This window comes from Arvicola amphibius, chromosome 12 (genome assembly GCF_903992535.2).
Source record: "Arvicola amphibius chromosome 12, mArvAmp1.2, whole genome shotgun sequence".
Taxonomy (NCBI): domain Eukaryota; kingdom Metazoa; phylum Chordata; class Mammalia; order Rodentia; family Cricetidae; genus Arvicola; species Arvicola amphibius.
In genome coordinates, this window is record NC_052058.2 from 151970213 (window position 1) to 151993213 (window position 23001).

The window sequence follows — 23001 nt, forward strand, 5'->3', positions numbered from 1 at the left end:
AGGAGACAGAGGCAGGCAGATCTCTGTGAGTTTGAAGCAAGCATGGTCTACAAGAGCTCGTTCTAGGACAGGCTCCAAACCAACAAAAAATGCTGTCTCAGGGGGAAAGAAAAAGAAAGAGAAAGAGAGAAAAAGAGAGAGAGAGACAGAGAGAGAAAGAGAGAGAGAGAGAAAGAGACAGACAGACAGACAGACAAACAGACAGACAGACAGATACTCTGTGTAGCCCTTTCTGTCCTGGAACTCACTGTATAGACCAGGCTGGCCTTGCACTTGGAGATCTGCCTGCTTCTGCCTTTGAAGGGATGGGATTGAAGGTGTGTACCGCTTCTGCCTGGCTTTAATGAATAAGTTAATCATAGTTATAGTCTAAGTTTCTTTCTGTGCTTGTATCTGATTCTCAACCATCTAAATCCCAAAGGATCTAAGAAGATTAGACTCAGGTGTAGAGTCAAATGACTGACTTTATCTGGGAGGGTGTGACTACAAAGGGGCGGGGTCAGTGGAAAGGGCTATAAAGAGTAAGAGCAGAATGAGAAGCCCTCAGAGTCTCAGAGGAGCCACAGCGTTTCCCTGCCTGCATTTGGAGGCCTCTCACCAGTGTCCAACTCAGGATCATTATTCCTGAAAATCAGTCACGATGGGAGACCGAGCCCCACCAACACTCCAGCAGCTAGCAAGAGAGAGCCTACTGAAGGAGGAGGCCTTGGCCATTTCTGCTGTTGTGGCGGGCCTGCCCCGGTTGATGTTGCCAGCTATGTTTGAGGGGGCCTTCAGGAACAATCTGACCAACATCCTGCGGGCCATGGTACCTGCCTGGCCATTCACATGCCTTCCTGTAGGAGCCCTGATGAAGACCCCACACCTGGAGACTTTGAAGGCTCTGCTTGACGGACTAGATGTGCTGATGACAGAGGAGGCTTGCCCCGGAGTTGGGAAACTCAGAGTGCTGGCTTTGACAGATGTGGACTCTGGTTTCTGGAGCATATGGACTGGGACGTATGAAAAGGACTGCTGTCATCAGGACACGAGACCGAAGAAGCCAGTGGAGAAGTGTCCTTACTCAGGGGTGAAGAACTATTTGAGCGTACTAACCGACCTCAAACTTGTCAACAGCCAGCTCGGCGAGTGTGCCATGTACTTGTGGCGATGGGCCCAGCAGAGAAAAGGATCTGTTCATTTATGCTGTCGGAAGCTTGAGATTTTGGAATCCTATTATTTGTCCGATGCCATGGACATCTTGCGGTCGGTAGATCTCCGGTGTATACGTGAGCTGAAGGTAAGAACTTTATGGATAGAAGACATGGTTCCTTTTGGACCATACCTGGGACAGATGAGAAACCTTCACACACTCATGCTGGAAGGCATCGAAAATACTTTCAGGATCGGTGAGGCTGAAGAGCTGGAAGAGGAGTTGATGAACACATTGTTCTCACAGTTACCCAAATTGCACTGCCTCCAGCATCTCTACGTAGATGATATTTATGTTCTGGTTGGCAGCCTGGCACAGTGGCTCGGGTGCCTGAAGAAGCCCCTGGAGACCTTGTCTATCACTTTCTGTCACCTCATACAGAAAGACCTGGATTACCTGCCCCAGTGCCTGAACCTTTCTGGGCTCAAGCATCTCTGCCTGAGTCAGACGATTCTCGAAGAGGGGTTGGAACCACTCGGAAAGCTCCTCGAGAGAGTCAAAGACACCTTGCAAACTCTGGATTTGGAGAAATGTTGGCTGGAGGATTCTGCATTTAGTGCTTTTGTGTCTGCCCTGAGCCAATGCTCCCAGCTCCTCAGGATCAATTTTTTCAGTAATAAACTGTCTCTGCCCCTCCTGAGGCGACTCCTTCGCAACATAGCCAAACTGCACAAGCTAACGGAGGAGCTATACCCTGTCCCTCTGGAGTGCTATGACGATAGAGGCCTAGTGTTTCGAGAGACATTTGACGAAATCTGTTCTGAGCTTCTGGATATACTCAGGTGCGAAAGACAGCCCAAGGCAGTCAGGTTTGTGTCCACCATCTGCCCTAAATGTTATCAGTGCTTTGTCTACGGCCTGGACAGCGGACATCATTGCCTTTGCGGGCCATAAATTGGCGAAGGTTGCTGCTTGATCCCAAGATTAAAAAGAAATTCAGATTTTGGGCCAGAGTGATGGCTTGTTCTTGCAGAGGATCCAGGTTTGATTCCCAGCACCCATGTGGGGCTCTTCATATTCTGTGATTCCACGTCCAGAGGATCCAGGGCCTCTGGCCTCCGTGGGCACCAAACTCATATACACACCCACACAGAGACACATTATTAAAAATAAAGTAAACCTTTTAAAAAAGCCAAATAGTTTTCAATCCGAAGCGTTTCTTTTTTTAAAAAAAAAAAAAAAAAGATTTTATTTTGTGGTGTGTTTGCGTGTGCACACAGCATTCTAGGCCTGAGGAAAACAGAAGAGTGTTGTGGGATGTTTGCACACTGTGTGAAGATGGATTGCCGGGACTGGTGACATAAGAAGCTGAACAGCCGATAGCTAGGTACTTCCAGGCAGGGAGAGAGACTGGGAGGAGAAATCTAGGTGCGAGATTTTGCCAGCAGACTTGGAGCAAGTCAGATGTACTAAGAAGAGTTAATCAAGTCACGTGGGAGGATGTAGATTTTTTTTTAAAAAGATGGGTTAACTAAGTTATAAGAGCTGGTTGGAGAAAGGTCTAAGCTAAGGCCAAGCTTTCATAATTAATCATGAGACTCTGGATCATTATTCGTGGGATGGTGGTCCAAAGATCGTATGACCAGAAAGTTTGCTACAGAAGAGGATGTCAGAGCCCCTGGAGCTAGAGCTATCGGCAGTTGAAGCCAACGATATGGATGCTGGGGCCTGAATTCAGATCCTGAAGACGAGCAGGAAGTCCTATTTGTTTTGTAAGCCATCTCTCCAACATTCACATTTCTTCATTTGGTAAACCTCTAGAAACACAAACAGCAAAATGAGAGAAACAGTAGTTACTGGGTCAGCAAGATGGCTCACTTGTTTTATCTCAGACCATGAAGGATTATTTCTTGCTTCTTCCTTAGATCCTACTTGGGGGTTCAGGTAGTTCCTCTCCTGCTCTGTTTGTTTTAGAAAGATATGCTTATTTGATACACATTGATGTTTTGCGTGTACGTACTCTGCATAAGGGTGTCAGATCCTTATGGATCTGGAATGTATCTCCAGTCTGGAACTGGAGTTACAGACAGTTGTGAGCTGCCATGTGGGTGCTGGGAATTGAGCCCAGCTCCTCTGGAAGAACAGCCAGTGCTCCTAACCACTTGAGCCATCTCTCTAGCCCTACTCTCCCGTTTTTATTTAGGATAACCATTTCTTTCTTTTTTTTTCTTTTTTCTTTTTTTGGCAGGTTTTGTTGTTTTGTTTTGTTTTGTTTGTTTGTTTTTTGAGACAGGGTTTCTCTGTGTAGCTTTGGAGCCTGTCCTGGAACTCACTATGTAGACCAGGCTAGCCTCGAACTCTCAGCTATCTGTCTGCCTCTGCCTCCTGAGTGCTGGGATTAAAGGCCTGTGCCACCACGGCCAGCCGTATTCTATTATTTCATGTGTACGAATGATCCGTCCGCAAAGCATCTAAGTGCACGATGTGTGTGCCTGTTCCCTGATGAGGTCCTTGGGTGGCCTGGGACTGGAGTTACAGACAGAGGACCCAAAACCGCTGAGTTTGCTCTCCAACCCATCCTTTATGTTTGGATTGATGAGGTTAGTTAGGGGAAAATGGTGAGTTCAAATGATCTTTGGGGTGGTGTGGAGGTCTTTCTAACAAAAAACTCAGAATCCAGGAACAGACAGGATGAGTGAAATTGACTGGATAAAATTCAGATTTTGGAGAAGCGAGAGGGGGACAGAAGAGTGGTGGAAATGTCAAATGAAACAAAAAATCATTTAAAAATAACCAGAAAAAGAGGAGAATCAACGTTCAATAAAATATTAAAATATCAGAATCAAAGAAAGAAAAAAAGACCTGCAGCCAGGCAGAGTGGCACAAGACTTTAATCCCAGCACTGGGGAGGTAGAAGCAGGTGGATCTCTGTGAGTTCAGGGCCAGCCTGGTCTCAGAACTACGCTGTTCAGGTAAAAAGAAATCTCAGACAGGTGTGGCAGCTCTCACACCCCATAACACAAGGCAGCGTGAGGCAGAACTGTTGTTGACAGTTGGAGGACATATTGGGCAAAACAATGAGTGCCAGCTAACCTTTGGTGGATGGTGAAATCCCATCTCAAAAAATTCAAATGCCAGATAAATAGAAGCAAAATTAACAGGTCGGTATTTCTGTACTGGGTCAACAGATGAATAATTTATTTGTTTGTTTGTTTATGTTTCTCAAGGAAGAGATTCTCAGCTGGGTGGTGGTGGCACACTCCTTTAATCCCGGTATTCAGGAGACAGAGGCAGGCAGATCTCTGTGAGTTTGAAGCAAGCATGGTCTACAAGAGCTCGTTCTAGGACAGGCTCCAAACCTACACAAAAACGCTGTCTCATGGGAAAGAAAGAGAGAGAGAGACAGAGACAGACAGACAGACAGACAGACAGACAGACAGACAGATTCTCTGTGTAGCCCTTGCTGTCCTGGAACTCAGTGTATAGACCAAGCTGGCCTTGCACTTGGAGATCTGCCTGCTTCTGCCTTTGAAGGGATGGGATTGAAGGTGTGTACCGCTTCTGCCTGGCTTTAATGAATAAGTTAATCATAGTTATAGTCTAAGTTTCTTTCTGTGCTTGTATCTGATCCTCCGCCATCTAAATCCCAAAGGATCTAAGAAGATTAGACTCAGGTGTAGAGTCAAATGACTGACTTTATCTGGGAGGGTGTGACTACAAAGGGGCGGGGTCAGTGGAAAGGGCTATAAAGAGTCAGAGCAGAATGAGAAGCCCTCAGAGTCTCAGAGGAGCCACAGCGTTGCCCTGCCTGCATTTGGAGGCCTCTCACCAGTGTCCAACTCAGGATCATTATTCCTGAAAATCAGTCACGATGGGAGACCGAGCCCCACCAACACTCCAGCAGCTAGCAAGAGAGAGCCTACTGAAGAAGGAGGCCTTGGCCATTTCTGCTGTGGTAGCGGGCCTGCCCCGGTTGATGTTGCCAGCTATGTTTGAGGGGGCCTTCAGGAACAATCAGACCAACATCCTGCGGGCCATGGTACCTGCCTGGCCATTCACATGTCTTCCTGTAGGAGCCCTGATGAAGACCCCACACCTGGAGACTTTGAAGGCTCTGCTTGACGGACTAGATGTGCTGATGACAGAGGAGGCTTGCCCCGGAGTTGGGAAACTCAGAGTGCTGGCTTTGACAGATGTGGACTCTGGTTTCTGGAGCATATGGACTGGGACGTATGAAAAGGACTGCTGTCATCAGGACACGAGACCGAAGAAGCCAGTGGAGAAGTGTCCTTACTCAGGGGTGAAGAACTATTTGAGCGTACTAACCGACCTCAAACTTGTCAACAGCCAGCTCGGTGAGTGTGCCATGTACTTGTGGCGATGGGCCCAGCAGAGAAAAGGTTCTGTTCATTTATGCTGTCGGAAGCTTGAGATTTTGGAATCCTATTATTTGTCCGATGCCATGGACATCTTGCGGTCGGTAGATCTCCAGTGTATACGTGAGCTGAAGGTAAGAACTTTATGGATCGAAGACATGGTTCCTTTTGGACCATACCTGGGACAGATGAGAAACCTTCACACACTCATGCTGGAAGGCATCGTGAATACTTTCAGGATCGGTGAGGCTGAAGAGCTGGAAGAGGAGTTGATGAACACATTGTTCTCACAGTTACCCAAATTGCACTGCCTCCAGCATCTCTACATAGATGATATATATGTTCTGGTTGGCAGCGTGGCACAGTGGCTCGGGTGCCTGAAGAAGCCCCTGGAGACCCTGTCTATCACTTTCTGTCACCTCATACAGAGAGACCTGGATTACCTGCCCCAGTGCCTGAACCTTTCTGGGCTCAAGCATCTCTGCCTGAGTCAGACGATTCTCGAAGAGGGGTTGGAACCACTCGGAAAGCTCCTCGAGAGAGTCAAAGACACCTTGCAAACTCTGGATTTGGAGAAATGTTGGCTGGAGGATTCTGCATTTAGTGCTTTTGTGCCTGCCCTGAGCCAATGTTCCCAGCTCCTCAGGATCAATTTTTTCAGTAATAAACTGTCTCTGCCCCTCCTGAGGCGACTCCTTCGCCACACAGCCAAACTGCACAAACTAACGGAGGAGCTATACCCTGTCCCTCTGGAGTGCTATGACGATAGAGGCCTAGTGTTTCGAGAGACATTTGACGAAATCTGTTCTGAGCTTCTGGATATACTCAGGTGCGAAAGACAGCCCAAGGCAGTCAGGTTTGTGTCCACCATCTGCCCTAAATGTTATCAGTGCTTTGTCTACAGCCTGGACAGCGGACATCATTGCCTTTGCGGGCCATAAATTGGCGAAGGTTGCTGCTTGATCCCAAGATTAAAAAGAAATTCAGATTTTGGGCCAGAGTGATGGCTTGTTCTTGCAGAGGATCCAGGTTTGAATCCCAGCACCCATGTGGGGCTCTTCATATTCTGTGATTCCACGTCCAGAGGATCCAGGGCCTCTGGCCTCCGTGGGCACCAAACTCATATACACACCCACACAGAGACACATTATTAAAAATAAAGTAAACCTTTTAAAAAAGCCAAATAGTTTTCAATCAGAAGCGTTTCTTTTTTAAAAAAAAAAAAAAAAAAAAAAAAAGATTTTATTTTGTGGTGTGTTTGCGTGTGCACACAGCATTCTAGGCCTGAGGAAAACAGAAGAGTGTTGTGGGATGTTTGCACACTGTGTGAAGATGGATTGCCGGGACTGGTGACATAAGAAGCTGAACAGCCGATAGCTAGGTACTTCCAGGCAGGGAGAGAGACTGGGAGGAGAAATCTAGGTGCGAGATTTTGCCAGCAGACTTGGAGCAAGTCCGTACTAAGAAGAGTTAATCAAGTCACGTGGTAGGATGTAGATTTTTTTTAAAAAAGATGGGTTAACTAAGTTATAAGAGCTAGTTGGGAAAAGGTCTAAGCTAAGGCCAAGCTTTCATAATTAATCATGAGACTCTGGATCATTATTCGTGGGATGGTGGTCCAAAGATCGTCTGACCAGAAAGTTTGCTACAGAAGAGGATGGCAGAGCCCCTGGAGCTAGAGCTATCGGCAGTTGAAGCCAACGATATGGATGCTGGGGCCTGAATTCAGATCCTGAAGATGAGCAGGAAGTCCTATTTGTCCTGTAAACCATCTCTCCAACATTCACATTTCTTCATTTGGTAAACCTCTAGAAACACAAACAGCAAAATGAGAGAAACAGTAGTTACTGGGTCAGCAAGATGGCTCACTTGTTTTATCTCAGACCATGAAGGATTATTTCTTGCTTCTTCCTTAGATCCTACTTGGGGGTTCAGGTAGTTCCTCTCCTGCTCTGTTTGTTTTTGAAAGATATGCTTATTTGATACGCATTCATGTTTTGCGTGTACGTACTCTGCATAAGGGTGTCAGATCCTTATGGATCTGGAATGTATCTCCAGTCTGGAACTGGAGTTACAGACAGTTGTGAGCTGCCATGTGGGTGCTGGGAATTGAGCCCAGCTCCTCTGGAAGAACAGCCAGTGCTCCTAACCACTTGAGCCATCTCTCTAGCCCTACTCTCCCATTTTTATTTAGGATAACCATTTCTTTCTTTCTTTTCTTTTTTTCTCTTTATATTTTGGCAGGATTTTTTGTTTTGTTTTGTTTTGTTTGTTTGTTTTTTGAGACAGGGTTTCTCTGTTTGGTTTTGGAGCCTGTCCTGGAACTCACTATGTAGACCAGGCTAGCCTCGAACTCTCAGCTATCTGTCTGCCTCTGCCTCCTGAGTGCTGGGATTAAAGGCCTGCGCCACCACTGCCAGCCTTATTCTATTATTTCATGAGTACGAATGATCCGTCCGCAAAGCATCTAAGTGCATGATGTGTGTGCCTGTTCCCTGATGAGGTCCTTGGGTGGCCTGGGACTGGAGTTACAGACAGAGCTCTTAACCGCTGAGTTTGCTCTCCAACCCATCCTTTATGTTTGGATTGATGAGGTTAGTTAGGAGAAAATGGTGAGTTCAAATGATATTTGGGGTGGTGTGGAGGTCTTTCTAACAAAAAACTCAGAATCCAGGAACAGACAGGATGAGTGAAATTGACTGGATAAAATTCAGATTTTGGAGAAGCGAGAGGGGGACAGAAGAGTGGTGGAAATGTCAAATGAAACAAAAAATCATTTAAAAAATAACCAGAAAAAGAGGAGAATCAACGTTCAATAAAATATTAAAATATCAGAATCAAAGAAAGAAAAAAAGACCTGCAGCCAGGCAGAGTGGCACAAGACTTTAATCCCAGCACTGGGGAGGTAGAAGCAGGTGGATCTCTGTGAGTTCAGGGCCAGCCTGGTCTCAGAACTACGCTGTTCAGGTAAAAAGAAATCTCAGACAGGTGTGGCAGCTCTCACACCCCATAACACAGGCAGCGTGAGGCAGAACTGTTGTTGACAGTTGGAGGACATATTGGGCAAAACAATGAGTGCCAGCTAACCTTTGGTGGATGGTGAAATCCCGTCTCAAAAAATTCAAATGCCAGATAAATAGAAGCAAAATTAACAGCTCGGTATTTCTGTACTGGGTCAACAGATGAATAATTTATTTGTTTGTTTGTTTATGTTTTTCAAGGAAGAGATTCTCAGCTGGGTGGTGGTGGCACACTCCTTTAATCCCGGTATTCAGGAGACAGAGGCAGGCAGATCTCTGTGAGTTTGAAGCAAGCATGGTCTACAAGAGCTCGTTCTAGGACAGGCTCCAAACCTACACAAAAACGCTGTCTCAGGGGAAAGAAAGAGAAAGAGAGAGAGAGAGACAGAGACAGAGACATACAGACAGACAGACAGACAGACAGACAGACAGACAGATTCTCTGTGTAGCCCTCGCTGTCCTGGAACTCACTGTATAGACCAAGCTGGCCTTGCACTTGGAGATCTGCCTGCTTCTGCCTTTGAAGGGATGGGATTGAAGGTGTGTACCGCTTCTGCCTGGCTTTAATGAATAAGTTAATCATAGTTATAGTCTAAGTTTCTTTCTGTGCTTGTATCTGATCCTCCGCCATCTAAATCCCAAAGGATCTAAGAAGATTAGACTCAGGTGTAGAGTCAAATGACTGACTTTATCTGGGAGGGTGTGACTACAAAGGGGCGGGGTCAGTGGAAAGGGCTATAAAGAGTCAGAGCAGAATGAGAAGCCCTCAGAGTCTCAGAGGAGCCACAGCGTTGCCCTGCCTGCATTTGGAGGCCTCTCACCAGTGTCCAACTCAGGATCATTATTCCTGAAAATCAGTCACGATGGGAGACCGAGCCCCACCAACACTCCAGCAGCTATCAAGAGAGAGCCTACTGAAGGAGGAGGCCTTGGCCATTTCTGCTGTTGTGGCGGGCCTGCCCCGGTTGATGTTGCCAGCCATGTTTTTTGAGGGGGCCTTCAGGAACAATCAGACCAACATCCTGCGGGCCATGGTACCTGCCTGGCCATTCACATGCCTTCCTGTAGGAGCCCTGATGAAGACCCCACACCTGGAGACTTTGAAGGCTCTGCTTGACGGACTAGATGTGCTGATGACAGAGGAGGCTTGCCCCGGAGTTGGGAAACTCAGAGTGCTGGCTTTGACAGATGTGGACTCTGGTTTCTGGAGCATATGGACTGGGACGTATGAAAAGGACTGCTGTCATCAGGACACGAGACCGAAGAAGCCAGTGGAGAAGTGTCCTTACTCAGGGGTGAAGAACTATTTGAGCTTAGTAACCGACCTCAAACTTGTCAACAGCCAACTCGGTGAGTGTGCCATGTACTTGTGGCGATGGGCCCAGCAGAGAAAAGGTTCTGTTCACTTATGCTGTCGGAAGCTTGAGGTTTTGGAATCCTATTATTTGTCCGATGCCATGGACATCTTGCGGTCGGTAGATCTCCGGTGTATACGTGAGCTGAAGGTAAGAACTTTATGGATAGAAGACATGGTTCCTTTTGGACCATACCTGGGACAGATGAGAAACCTTCACACACTCGTGCTGGAACGCTTCATGAATACTTTCAGGATCGGTGAGGCTGAAGAGCTGGAAAAGGACGTGATGAACACATTGTTCTCACAGTTACCCAAATTGCACTGCCTCCAGCATCTCTACGTAGATGATATTTATGTTCTGGTTGGCAGCGTGGCACAGTGGCTCGGGTGCCTGAAGAAGCCCCTGGAGACCCTGTCTATCACTTTCTGTCACCTCATACAGAGAGACCTGGATTACCTGCCCCAGTGCCTGAACCTTTCTGGGCTCAAGCATCTCTGCCTGAGTCAGACGATTCTCGAAGAGGGGTTGGAACCACTCGGAAAGCTCCTCGAGAGAGTCAAAGACACCTTGCAAACTCTGGATTTGGAGAAATGTTGGCTGGAGGATTCTGCATTTAGTGCTTTTGTGCCTGCCCTGAGCCAATGTTCCCAGCTCCTCAGGATCAACTTTTTCAGTAATAAACTGTCTCTGCCCCTCCTGAGGCGACTCCTTCACCACACAGCCAAACTGCACAAGCTAACGGAGGAGCTATACCCTGTCCCTCTGGAGTGCTATGACGATAGAGGCCTAGTGTTTCGAGAGACATTTGACGAAATCTGTTCTGAGCTTCTGGATATACTCAGGTGCGAAAGACAGCCCAAGGCAGTCAGGTTTGTGTCCACCATCTGCCCTAAATGTTATCAGTGCTTTGTCTACGGCCTGGACAGTGGACATCATTGCCTTTGCGGGCCATAAATTGGCGAAGGTTGCTACTTGATCCCAAGATTAAAAAGAAATTCAGATTTTGGGCCAGAGTGATGGCTTGTTCTTGCAGAGGATCCAGGTTTGATTCCCAGCACCCATGTGGGGCTCTTCATATTCTGTGATTCCACGTCCAGAGGATCCAGGGCCTCTGGCCTCCGTGGGCACCCAAACTCATATACACACCCACACAGAGACACATTATTAAAAATAAAGTAAACCTTTTAAAAAAGCCAAATAGTTTTCAATCCGAAGCGTTTCTTTTTTTAAAAAAAAAAAAGATTTTATTTTGTGGTGTGTTTGCGTGTGCACACAGCATTCTAGGCCTGAGGAAAACAGAAGAGTGTTGTGGGATGTTTGCACACTGTGTGAAGATGGATTGCCGGGACTGGTGTCATAAGAAGCTGAACAGCCGATAGCTAGGTACTTCCAGGCAGGGAGAGAGACTGGGAGGAGAAATCTAGGTGCGAGATTTTGCCAGCAGACTTGGAGCAAGTCAGATGTACTAAGAAGAGTTAATCAAGTCACGTGGTAGGATGTAGATTTTTTTTGAAAAGATGGGTTAACTAAGTTATAAGAGCTAGTTGGAAAAAGGTCTAAGCTAAGGCCAAGCTTTCATAATTAATCATGAGACTCTGGATCATTATTCGTGGGATGGTGGTCCAAAGATCGTCTGACCAGAAAGTTTGCTACAGAAGAGGATGGCAGAGCCCCTGGAGCTAGAGCTATCGGCAGTTGAAGCCAACGATATGGATGCTGGGGCCTGAATTCAGATCCTGAAGATGAGCAGGAAGTCCTATTGGTCCTGTAAGCCATCTCTCCAACATTCACATTTCTTCATTTGGTAAACCTCTAGAAACACAAACAGCAAAATGAGAGAAACAGTAGTTACTGGGTCAGCAAGATGGCTCACTTGTTTTATCTCAGACCATGAAGGATTATTTCTTGCTTCTTCCTTAGATCCTACTTGGGGGTTCAGGTAGTTCCTCTCCTGCTCTGGTTGTTTTATAAAGATATGCTTATTTGATACACATTGATGTTTTGCGTGTACGTACTCTGCTTAAGGGTGTCAGATCCTTATGGATCTGGAATGTATCTCCAGTCTGGAACTGGAGTTACAGACAGTTATGAGCTGCCATGTGGGTGCTGGGAATTGAGCCCAGCTCCTCTGGAAGAACAGCCAGTGCTCCTAACCACTTGAGCCATCTCTCTAGCCCTACTCTCCCATTTTTATTTAGGATAACCATTTCTTTCTTTCTTTTCTTTTTTTCTCTTTATATTTTGGCAGGATTTTTTGTTTTGTTTTGTTTTGTTTGTTTGTTTTTTGAGACAGGGTTTCTCTGGCTTTGGAGCCTGTCCTGGAACTCACTATGTAGACCAGGCTAGCCTCGAACTCTCAGCTATCTGCCTGCCTCTGCCTCCTGAGTGCTGGGATTAAAGGCCTGTGCCACCACGGCCAGCCGTATTCTATTATTTCATGTGTACGAATGATCCGTCCGCAAAGCATCTAAGTGCACGATGTGTGTGCCTGTTCCCTGATGAGGTCCTTGGGTGGCCTGGGACTGGAGTTACAGACAGAGCTCTTAACCGCTGAGTTTGCTCTCCAACCCATCCTTTATGTTTGGATTGATGAGATTAGTTAGGGGAAAATGGTGAGTTCAAATGATCTTTGGGGTGGTGTGGAGGTCTTTCTAACAAAAAACTCAGAATCCAGGAACAGACAGGATGAGTGAAATTGACTGGATAAAATTCAGATTTTGGAGAAGCGAGAGGGGGAAAGAAGAGTGGTGGAAATGTCAAATGAAACAAAAAATCATTTAAAAATAACCAGAAAGAGAGGAGAATCAACGTTCAATAAAATATTAAAATATCAGAATCAAAGAAAGAAAAAAAGACCTGCAGCCAGGCAGAGTGGCACAAGACTTTAATCCCAGCACTGGGGAGGTAGAAGCAGGTGGATCTCTGTGAGTTCAGGGCCAGCCTGGTCTCAGAACTATGCTGTTCAGGTAAAAAGAAATCTCAGACAGGTGTGGCAGCTCTCACACCCCATAACACAAGGCAGCGTGAGGCAGAACGGTTGTTGACAGTTGGAGGCCATATTGGACAAAACAATGAGTGCCAGCTAACCTTTGGTGGATGGTGAAATCCCGTCTCAAAAAATTCAAATGCCAGATAAATAGAAGCAAAATTAACAGCTCGGTATTTCTGTACTGGGTCAACAGATGAATAATTTATTTGTTTGTTTGTTTATGTTTCTCAAGGAAGAGATTCTCAGCTGGGTGGTGGTGGCACACTCCTTTAATCCCGGTATTCAGGAGACAGAGGCAGGCAGATCTCTGTGAGTTTGAAGCAAGCATGGTCTACAAGAGCTCGTTCTAGGACAGGCTCCAAACCTACACAAAAACGCTGTCTCAGGGGAAAGAAAGAGAAAGAGAGAGAGAGAGAGAGAGACAGAGACAGACAGACAGACAGACAGACAGACAGACAGACAGACAGACAGACAGACAGACAGATTCTCTGTGTAGCCCTTGCTGTCCTGGAACTCACTGTATAGACCAAGCTGGCCTTGCACTTGGAGATCTGCCTGCTTCTGCCTTTGAAGGGATGGGATTGAAGGTGTGTACCGCTTCTGCCTGGCTTTAATGAATAAGTTAATCATAGTTATAGTCTAAGTTTCTTTCTGTGCTTGTATCTGATCCTCCGCCATCTAAATCCCAAAGGATCTAAGAAGATTAGACTCAGGTGTAGAGTCAAATGACTGACTTTATCTGGGAGGGTGTGACTACAAAGGGGCGGGGTCAGTGGAAAGGGCTATAAAGAGTCAGAGCAGAATGAGAAGCCCTCAGAGTCTCAGAGGAGCCACAGCGTTGCCCTGCCTGCATTTGGAGGCCTCTCACCAGTGTCCAACTCAGGATCATTTTTCCTGAAAATCAGTCACGATGGGAGACCGAGCCCCACCAACACTCCAGCAGCTATCAAGAGAGAGCCTACTGAAGGAGGAGGCCTTGGCCATTTCTGCTGTTGTGGCGGGCCTGCCCCGGTTGATGTTGCCAGCCATGTTTGAGGGGGCCTTCAGGAACAATCAGACCAACATCCTGCGGGCCATGGTACCTGCCTGGCCATTCACATGCCTTCCTGTAGGAGCCCTGATGAAGACCCCACACCTGGAGACTTTGAAGGCTCTGCTTGACGGACTAGATGTGCTGATGACAGAGGAGGCTTGCCCCGGAGTTGGGAAACTCAGAGTGCTGGCTTTGACAGATGTGGACTCTGGTTTCTGGAGCATATGGACTGGGACGTATGAAAAGGACTGCTGTCATCAGGACACGAGACCGAAGAAGCCAGTGGAGAAGTGTCCTTACTCAGGGGTGAAGAACTATTTGAGCTTAGTAACCGACCTCAAACTTGTCAACAGCCAACTCGGTGAGTGTGCCATGTACTTGTGGCGATGGGCCCAGCAGAGAAAAGGTTCTGTTCACTTATGCTGTCGGAAGCTTGAGGTTTTGGAATCCTATTATTTGTCCGATGCCATGGACATCTTGCGGTCGGTAGATCTCCGGTGTATACGTGAGCTGAAGGTAAGAACTTTATGGATAGAAGACATGGTTCCTTTTGGACCATACCTGGGACAGATGAGAAACCTTCACACACTCGTGCTGGAACGCTTCATGAATACTTTCAGGATCGGTGAGGCTGAAGAGCTGGAAAAGGACGTGATGAACACATTGTTCTCACAGTTACCCAAATTGCACTGCCTCCAGCATCTCTACGTAGATGATATTTATGTTCTGGTTGGCAGCGTGGCACAGTGGCTCGGGTGCCTGAAGAAGCCCCTGGAGACCCTGTCTATCACTTTCTGTCACCTCATACAGAGAGACCTGGATTACCTGCCCCAGTGCCTGAACCTTTCTGGGCTCAAGCATCTCTGCCTGAGTCAGACGATTCTCGAAGAGGGGTTGGAACCACTCGGAAAGCTCCTCGAGAGAGTCAAAGACACCTTGCAAACTCTGGATTTGGAGAAATGTTGGCTGGAGGATTCTGCATTTAGTGCTTTTGTGCCTGCCCTGAGCCAATGCTCCCAGCTCCTCAGGATCAATTTTTTCAGTAATAAACTGTCTCTGCCCCTCCTGAGGCGACTCCTTCGCCACACAGCCAAACTGCACAAGGTAACGGAGGAGCTATACCCTGTCCCTCTGGAGTGCTATGACGATAGAGGCCTAGTGTTTCGAGAGACATTTGACGAAATCTGTTCTGAGCTTCTGGATATACTCAGGTGCGAAAGACAGCCCAAGGCAGTCAGGTTTGTGTCCACCATCTGCCCTAAATGTTATCAGTGCTTTGTCTACGGCCTGGACAGTGGACATCATTGCCTTTGCGGGCCATAAATTGGCGAAGGTTGCTGCTTGATCCCAAGATTAAAAAGAAATTCAGATTTTGGGCCAGAGTGATGGCTTGTTCTTGCAGAGGATCCAGGTTTGATTCCCAGCACCCATGTGGGGCTCTTCATATTCTGTGATTCCACGTCCAGAGGATCCAGGGCCTCTGGCCTCCGTGGGCACCCAAACTCATATACACACCCACACAGAGACACATTATTAAAAATAAAGTAAACCTTTTAAAAAAGCCAAATAGTTTTCAATCCGAAGCGTTTCTTTTTTAAAAAAAAAAAAAAATTTTATTTTGTGGTGTGTTTGCGTGTGCACACAGCATTCTAGGCCTGAGGAAAACAGAAGAGTGTTGTGGGATGTTTGCACACTGTGTGAAGATGGATTGCCGGGACTGGTGACATAAGAAGCTGAACAGCCGATAGCTAGGTACTTCCAGGCAGGGAGAGAGACTGGGAGGAGAAATCTAGGTGCGAGATTTTGCCAGCAGACTTGGAGCAAGTCAGATGTACTAAGAAGAGTTAATCAAGTCACATGGTAGGATGTAGATTTTTTTTAAAAAGTTGGGTTAACTAAGTTATAAGAGCTAGTTGGGAAAAGGTCTAAGCTAAGGCCAAGCTTTCATAATTTTTTTTTTTTTTTTTTTTTTTTTGGTTTTTCGAGAAAGGGATTCTCTGCAGCTTTTTTAGAGCTTGTCCTGGAACTAGCTCTTGTAGACCAGGCTGGCCTCGACCTCACAGAGATCCGCCTGCCTCTGCCTCCCGAGTGCTGGGATTAAAGGCGTGCGCCACCAACCGCCCGGCCTAAGCTTTCATAATTAATCATAAGACTCTGGATCATTATTCGTGGGATGGTGGTCCAAAGATCGTCTGACCAGAAAGTTTGCTACAGAAGAGGATGGCAGAGCCCCTGGAGCTAGAGCTATCGGCAGTTGAAGCCAACGATATGGATGCTGGGGCCTGAATTCAGATCCTGAAGACGAGCAGGAAGCCCTATTTGTCCTGTAAACCATCTCTCCAACATTCACATTTCTTCATTTGGTAAACCTCTAGAAGCACAAACAGCAAAATGAGAGAAACAGTAGTTACTGGGTCAGCAAGATGGCTCACTGTTTTATCTCAGACCATGAAGGATTATTTCTTGCTTCTTCCTTAGATCCTACTTGGGCGTTCAGGTAGTTCCTCTCCTGCTCTGTTTGTTTTTGAAAGATATGCTTATTTGATACGCATTCATGTTTTGCGTGTACGTACTCTGCATAAGGGTGTCAGATCCTTATGGATCTGGAATGTATCTCCAGTCTGGAACTGGAGTTACAGACAGTTGTGAGCTGCCATGTGGGTGCTGGGAATTGAGCCCAGCTCCTCTGGAAGAACAGCCAGTGCTCCTAACCACTTGAGCCATCTCTCTAGCCCTACTCTCCCATTTTTATTTAGGATAACCATTTCTTTCTTTCTTTTCTTTTTTTCTCTTCATATTTTGGCAGGATTTTTTTGTTTTGTTTTGTTTTGTTTGTTTGTTTTTTGAGACAGGGTTTCTCTATTTGGCTTTGGAGCCTGTCCTGGAACTCACTATGTAGACCAGGCTAGCCTCGAACTCTCAGCTATCTGCCTGCCTCTGCCTCCTGAGTGCTGGGATTACAGGCCTGTGCCACCACCGCCAGCCGTATTCTATTATTTCATGTGTACGAATGATCCGTCCGCAAAGCATCTAAGTGCACGATGTGTGTGCCTGTTCCCTGATGAGGTCCTTGGGTGGCCTGGGACTGGAGTTACAGACAGAGCTCTTAACCGCTGAGTTTGCTCTCCAACCCATCCTTTATGTTTGGATTGATGCGGTTAGTTAGGGGAAAATGGTGAGTTCAAATGATCTTTGGGGTGGTGTGGAGGTCTTTCTAACAAAAAACTCAGAATCCAAGCCGGGCGGTGGTGGCGCACACCTTTAATCCCAGCACTCGGGAGGCAGAGGCAGTCAGATCTCTGTGAGTTCGAGGCCAGCCTGGTCTACAAGAACTAGGTCCAGGACAGGCTCTAAAAAAAAGCTGCAGAGAAACCCTGTCTTGAAAAACAAAAAAAAAAAAAAAAAAACAAAAAAAAAAAAACTCAAAATCCAGGAACAGACAGGATGAGTGAAATTGACTGGATAAAATTCAGAGTTTGGAGAAGCGAGAGGGGGACAGAAGAGTGGTGGAAATGTAAAATGAAACAAAAATATTTAAAAAATAACCAGAAAAAGAAAGAATCAACGTTCAATGAAATATTAAAATATCAGAATCAAAGAAAGAAAAAAAGACCTGCAGCCAGGCAGAGTGGCACAAGACTTTAATCCCAGCACTGGGGAGGTAGAAGCAAGTAGATCTCTGTGAGTTCAGGGCCAGCCTGGTCTCAGAACTACACTGTTCCGGTAAAAAGAAATCTCAGACAGGTGTGGCAGCTCTCATACCCCATAATACAAGGCAGCGTGAGGCAGAACTGTTGTTGACAGTTGGAGGCCATATTGGGCAAAACAATGAGTGCCAGCTAACCTTTGGTGGATGGTGAAATCCCGTCTCAAAAAATTCAAATGCCAGATAAATAGAAGCAAAATTAACAGGTCGGTATTTCTGTACTGGGTCAACAGATGAATAGTTTATTTGTTTGTTTGTTTGTTCATGTTTCTCAAGGAAGAGATTCTCAGCTGGGTGGTGGTGGCACACTCCTTTAATCCTGGTATTCAGGAGATAGAGACAGGCAGATCTCTGTGAGTTTGAAGCAAGCATGGTCTACAAGAGCTCGTTCTAGGACAGGCTACAAACCTACATAATGTAAATGGAGCTGTTGGCTGCTTTCAGCAGCCCGTCTCCTGGCCACCTGGCTAGCTTATGCCCCTAAATAACAACACACAAATTGTATTTATTTAAACACTGCTTGGCCCATTAATTTCACCCTCTTATTGGCTTTTTGTCACATCTTTTTTATCCCATATTTAGTAATGTGTCTAGCACCACGAGGTGGTGGCCTATCTGGAAATATCCTAACCTACGTCTGTCTTGGATAGCAGAGTCATGGCAACTGCCTCATTGCCTTCTTCCCAGCATTCTTTTCTGTTTACTCCACCTATCTAATTTTCTGTCCTATCAAAGGGCCAAGCCAGTTTCTTTATTAACTAGTGTAAGTAACACATAGACAGATGACCCTCCTCCATTATTTCCCCTTTTTCTGTTTAAACCTAAAAAGGCTTTAACTTTAACATAGTAAAATTACATATAGCAAAACAGTTATCAAGCAAGAATTACAGTTACAATATTTAAATCTATTTTATCTTTTATAATAACAAAGGAACACTATAACTATAACTAACCATTCTTCAACTCAATCAAAGACTCCAGAAGGATATAATATTACCTAAGTAAACAAGAAGTAAGCACCTTCCAAACTCTAGAAATGACAGAGACATCTCTCTGCCTGGAAAAGTCATCCAAAGTTCCTCTGTACCATTGGGGCATCCATCTTCAGCCTACAGGTGTTCAAAGATGTGTGGATTGATATCTAGGTCTTCTATTTGGTTCCATTGGTCCTCCTGTCTGTTCTTATGCCAGTACTAGACTGTTTTAAGTACTGTAGCTCTGTAGTAGTGTTTGTAGTCAGGGATTGTGATGCTTCCAGAAGTTCTTTTATTGTTCAGGATTGTTTTGGCTATCCTGGGTTTTGCTTTTCCAAATGAAGTTGAGTACCGTTCTTTTGAGGTCTTTGAAGAATTTTGGTGGGATTTTGCTGGGCATTGCGTTAAATCTGTAGACTGTTTTTGTTAAGATTGCCATTTTTACTATGTGAATTCTACCTATCCAAGAGCATGGGAGATCTTTCTACTTTCTGCAGTCTTCTTCAATTTCTTTCTTCAAGGATTTAAAGTTCTTGTCATACAAGTCTTCCACTTGTTTGGTGAGAGTTACTCCGAGATATTTCATGCTATTTGTGGCTATTGTGAAGGGTGTTGATTTCTTCCCTAGCCCTTTTATCATCTGTGTACAGGAGGATTACTGATTTTTTTTTTGAGTTAATCTTGTATCCTGGTACATTACTAAAAGTGTTTATGAGTTCTAGAAGTTCCTTGGTAGAGTTTTGGGATCACTTATGTAAACTATCATATCATCAGCAAACAGTGAGAATTTCTTTTCCAATTTGTATCCCCTTGATCTCCCCTTGGTGTCTTATGGCTCTAGCTAGAACCTCAAGAACTATATTGAATAGATATGGAAAGAGTGGACAACCTTGTCTTGTTCCTGATTTCAGTGGAATGGCTGGGAGTTTCTCTCCATTTAGTTTGATGTTGGCTGTTGGCTTGCTGTATATTGCCTTAATTATGTTTAGGTATGTTCCTTGAATTCCTGCTCTCTCCAAGATCTTTATTATGAAGGGATGTTGTATTTTTTCAAATGCTTTTTTGGCATCTAATGAGATGATCATGTGGCTTTTATTTTTCAGCTTGTTTATATGGTAGATTACATTGACAGATTTTCATATGTTGAACCATCCCTCCATCTATGGAATGAAGCCGACTTGGTCATGGTGGATGATGGTTCTGATGTGTTCTTGGATTTGATTTGCTAGTATTTTATTTAGTATTTTTGCATCAATGTTCATGAGTGAGATTGGTCTGTAATTATCTTTCTTAGTAATGTCTTTATGTGGTTTGGGTATGAGGGTAATTGTAGCCTCATAAAAAGTTAGGCAATGCTCCCTCTGTTTCTATTGTGTGGAATAATTTGAGGAGTATTGGTATTAGTTCTTCTTTGAAAGTCTTATAGAATTCTGAGCTGAAACCATCTGGTCCTGGACTTTTTTTGGTTGAGAGACTTTGATGACTTTTTCTGTTTCTTCAGTAGTTACAGGTCTGTTTAATTTGCTTATCTGGTCTTGATTTAACTTTGGTAAGTGATATTTATCCAGAGAGTTGTCCATTTCCTTTAAGTTTTCCAGTTTTGTGGAATACAAGTTTTCAAAATATGACCTTATGATCCTCTGTATTTTCTCCATGTCTGTTGTTATGTTCCCCCTTTCATTTCTGATTTTGTTAATTTGGATATAATCTCTCTGTATTGGCTAGCTCTTACATATTAATTAAACCCATTTCTGTTAATCGCCACGTGGCTGTGGCTTACCAGTTAAAGCTTCAGCAGCTGTCTCTGGCAGGGCCACATGGATTCTCTCTGACTCCGCCTCCTTTATCCCAGCATGCAGTTTAGTTTTCCCCTTCTAGCTCTATTCTACTCTATCACAGGCTCAAGACAGTCTCTTTATTAGCCAATGGTATTAACAGCATACAGAGGGAAATTCCACATCAGTTCCCAAATAATGACACAGAGACTTCTTATTAATTATGAAAGCTCGGCCTATAGCTTAAGGTTGTTCTTAACAACCTCTTATAACTTAAATGAACCCATTTATACTAATCTATGTTCTGTCATGTGATGTTACCCGTCTTCCATCGTGCACCTCCTATTTTCTCTCCACGTCACCTGGCATCTCCTGTGCACATGGATTTCTTCTCCTTTTCCTTTCTCTTCCAGAAGTCCCGCCTATACCTCCTGCCTAGTCATTGGCCTTTCAGCTTTCTATTACACCAATCACAGCAAATACATCTTCACACAGTATGCAAATATCCCACACTTCCCCCTTTTTGTCTAAATAAAAGGGAAAGGTTTTCACTTTAGCATAGTAAAACTATGCACAATAAGAACATATATCAGATAAGAATTACATTCAAATGTCCAGTTCATTGTAACTGGCAAATTCAGAGAAAGTACTGTATTATCTATCTTATCTTAGTGAGTTCCAAGTTTTATACCTAATTTACTTTTTATCCTAATTTGTATAACAGATTTCAAGGATTAGAACTTACATTACACTTTTAAATGAGCTGCATAGGTATAATACCTTAAGATCAGAAACATATATAGAGTATTTTCTAACAAAAATAACCTTAAATTTGTATCAGTATACAAAAATTCCATATCAATGTAAACCATTTGAGACTGGTGGTTGTTTAAACAATCCGCTCTTTTACCCATCATTTATGTACTATATTCCCCGTTTCCCTTCAGAAAGAGAGCCCTGAATTTAATCTCCTTTGCTTAGTGCTTTTTCTGACCATGACCAACAACAACTTGTAACCAACCCCCTAAATGATAACATCCATAACCCTCTGAGTGACCAAAAACTACCCATCCCACCTCTGGGGAATGTGGGTCTTGTGTGTTCTGTAGACTGCTTCCTTGGGAAAACAGCATCTTTAGGGAACCTGAGAATATTGGGATAATGGTCAAGTCCTGGGAGAGCTAGCTGTATTATTTTTTGTTTAGTCTCTGTGTGATGGGGAAGTATAGAGCCTACCTGAAGTCTTGGCTGGATAGTCTGTGAGGCTGGACCATCTCAGCTAGCAGCTTCAAAGTTGTTCTGGAGGTAGAATTTTGGGTAAACTGTCATAGAGGCATTCTGAGAGGCTGAGTCACTTGGGCTACTTGTCTTTATTGGTGTCTGGTCATTTTTTTGTCTGAAAACACATATACTTTTAAAGGTAACATAGGACTGGAGAGATGGCTTAGAGGTTAAGAGCACTGGTTACTCTTCCAGAGGTCGTGAGTTTAATTCCCAGAAACTACTTGGTTGCCCTCAACCATCTATAATGAGATCTGGTGTCCTCTTCTGACCTGCAGGTATACATGTAGGCAGAGCACTGTGTTCATAATAAATAAATATATAAATCTTAAAAAATTAAGGTAACACATATATCTGAACATTGGTATGGAATGTGCAGTGTGCACAAATCAGTTAAAGATGATTTTTTGATTTTATGTTTGAGCAGGTAAAATATATGTTACCTGTTTTGTTTTTTTTGTTTGTTGATTTGGTTGTTTTGGTTTTTTTTTTTTTAGGTTTTTTCTTTATGTCTGTATCCAGGTTTTTTAGTGGGTCTCCCCTGATCAAATCTGATCTCTATTAACCTTGAGTAAATCTACAACGTTTCATTTTCTGTGGAAAACTTCTTCTCCAATGTAACATTTTTCATTCATTTTGAAGTTAAGACACTTAAAAATATATAGATTTATTTAAATTAGTAGTTTTTATAATCCAATGTCTCTTAGCAGCTATTGCTTGCTCATAAGCAATCAAAAAAATTTAAAGTCACTGGGAGGTGGTGGTGCACACCTTTAATCCTAGCACTCGGGAGACAGAAATAGGCCATCCTGGTCTATAGAGCAAGTTTCAGGATAGGCTCCAAAGTTACAGAGAAACCCTGTCTCAAACAAGCAAGCAAGCAAACAAACAAATCATTTAAAGTCAATACAACACAATACAGGATCCAGACTCTATGTACTTTCCATCTTTATATTGATGTGGGATGTCCTTCTGTATATGTGCTGTTTTTATTGGTTAAGGAATTAAGCCGTTTTGGTCAATGACTTAGCAGAATAAAGCCAGGTGGGAAATACAAACAGAGATAGAGGGAGAGAGTAGGCAAAGTCAGGGAGACTGTAATGGTTCAGATAAAACAGAGCAGTCCCCCCAAGGGGCTGTAGCAGGCCACTGTGGGTGGTTTAGGGCAGCAGCCAGTCCCACCACCCAAGGCCTCTGTGGATCCCAGGTGGGTGAGAGACCTCAGCGTATTGGCTGGGTAGCTGGTTTCACGAGGAGCCACGCCAAGTAAGAAATAGATAGACACCATGCAGAAAAAGTGGGTATAATTTATTTATTGGGTTATGAAAGAGAAGGGGAAAGGGGAGAGGGAAGGAAG

The 23001-nt window shown here is 44.6% G+C and overlaps 4 protein-coding genes across 4 annotated transcripts; all 4 read left to right on the top strand.

Moving 5' to 3' along the window:
* The first annotated feature begins 640 nt into the window (after positions 1 to 640).
* LOC119802495 (oogenesin-1-like) lies at positions 641 to 2086 on the top strand. The gene has a single exon (XM_038313427.1). It carries the CDS (start codon positions 641 to 643, stop codon positions 2084 to 2086), a length of 1446 nt encoding a protein of 481 aa, XP_038169355.1.
* Positions 2087 to 5003: 2917 nt separating this feature from the next.
* On the top strand, positions 5004 to 6449 carry LOC119802496 (oogenesin-1-like). The gene has a single exon (XM_038313428.1). The coding sequence runs from the start codon at positions 5004 to 5006 to the stop codon at positions 6447 to 6449; it is 1446 nt and encodes a 481-aa protein (XP_038169356.1).
* A 2942-nt stretch (positions 6450 to 9391) lies between these two features.
* On the top strand, positions 9392 to 10840 carry LOC119802497 (oogenesin-1-like). Its single transcript, XM_038313429.1, has one exon. The coding sequence runs from the start codon at positions 9392 to 9394 to the stop codon at positions 10838 to 10840; it is 1449 nt and encodes a 482-aa protein (XP_038169357.1).
* A 2945-nt stretch (positions 10841 to 13785) lies between these two features.
* On the top strand, positions 13786 to 15231 carry LOC119802498 (oogenesin-1-like). The gene has a single exon (XM_038313430.1). The coding sequence runs from the start codon at positions 13786 to 13788 to the stop codon at positions 15229 to 15231; it is 1446 nt and encodes a 481-aa protein (XP_038169358.1).
* The last annotated feature ends 7770 nt before the right edge of the window (positions 15232 to 23001 follow it).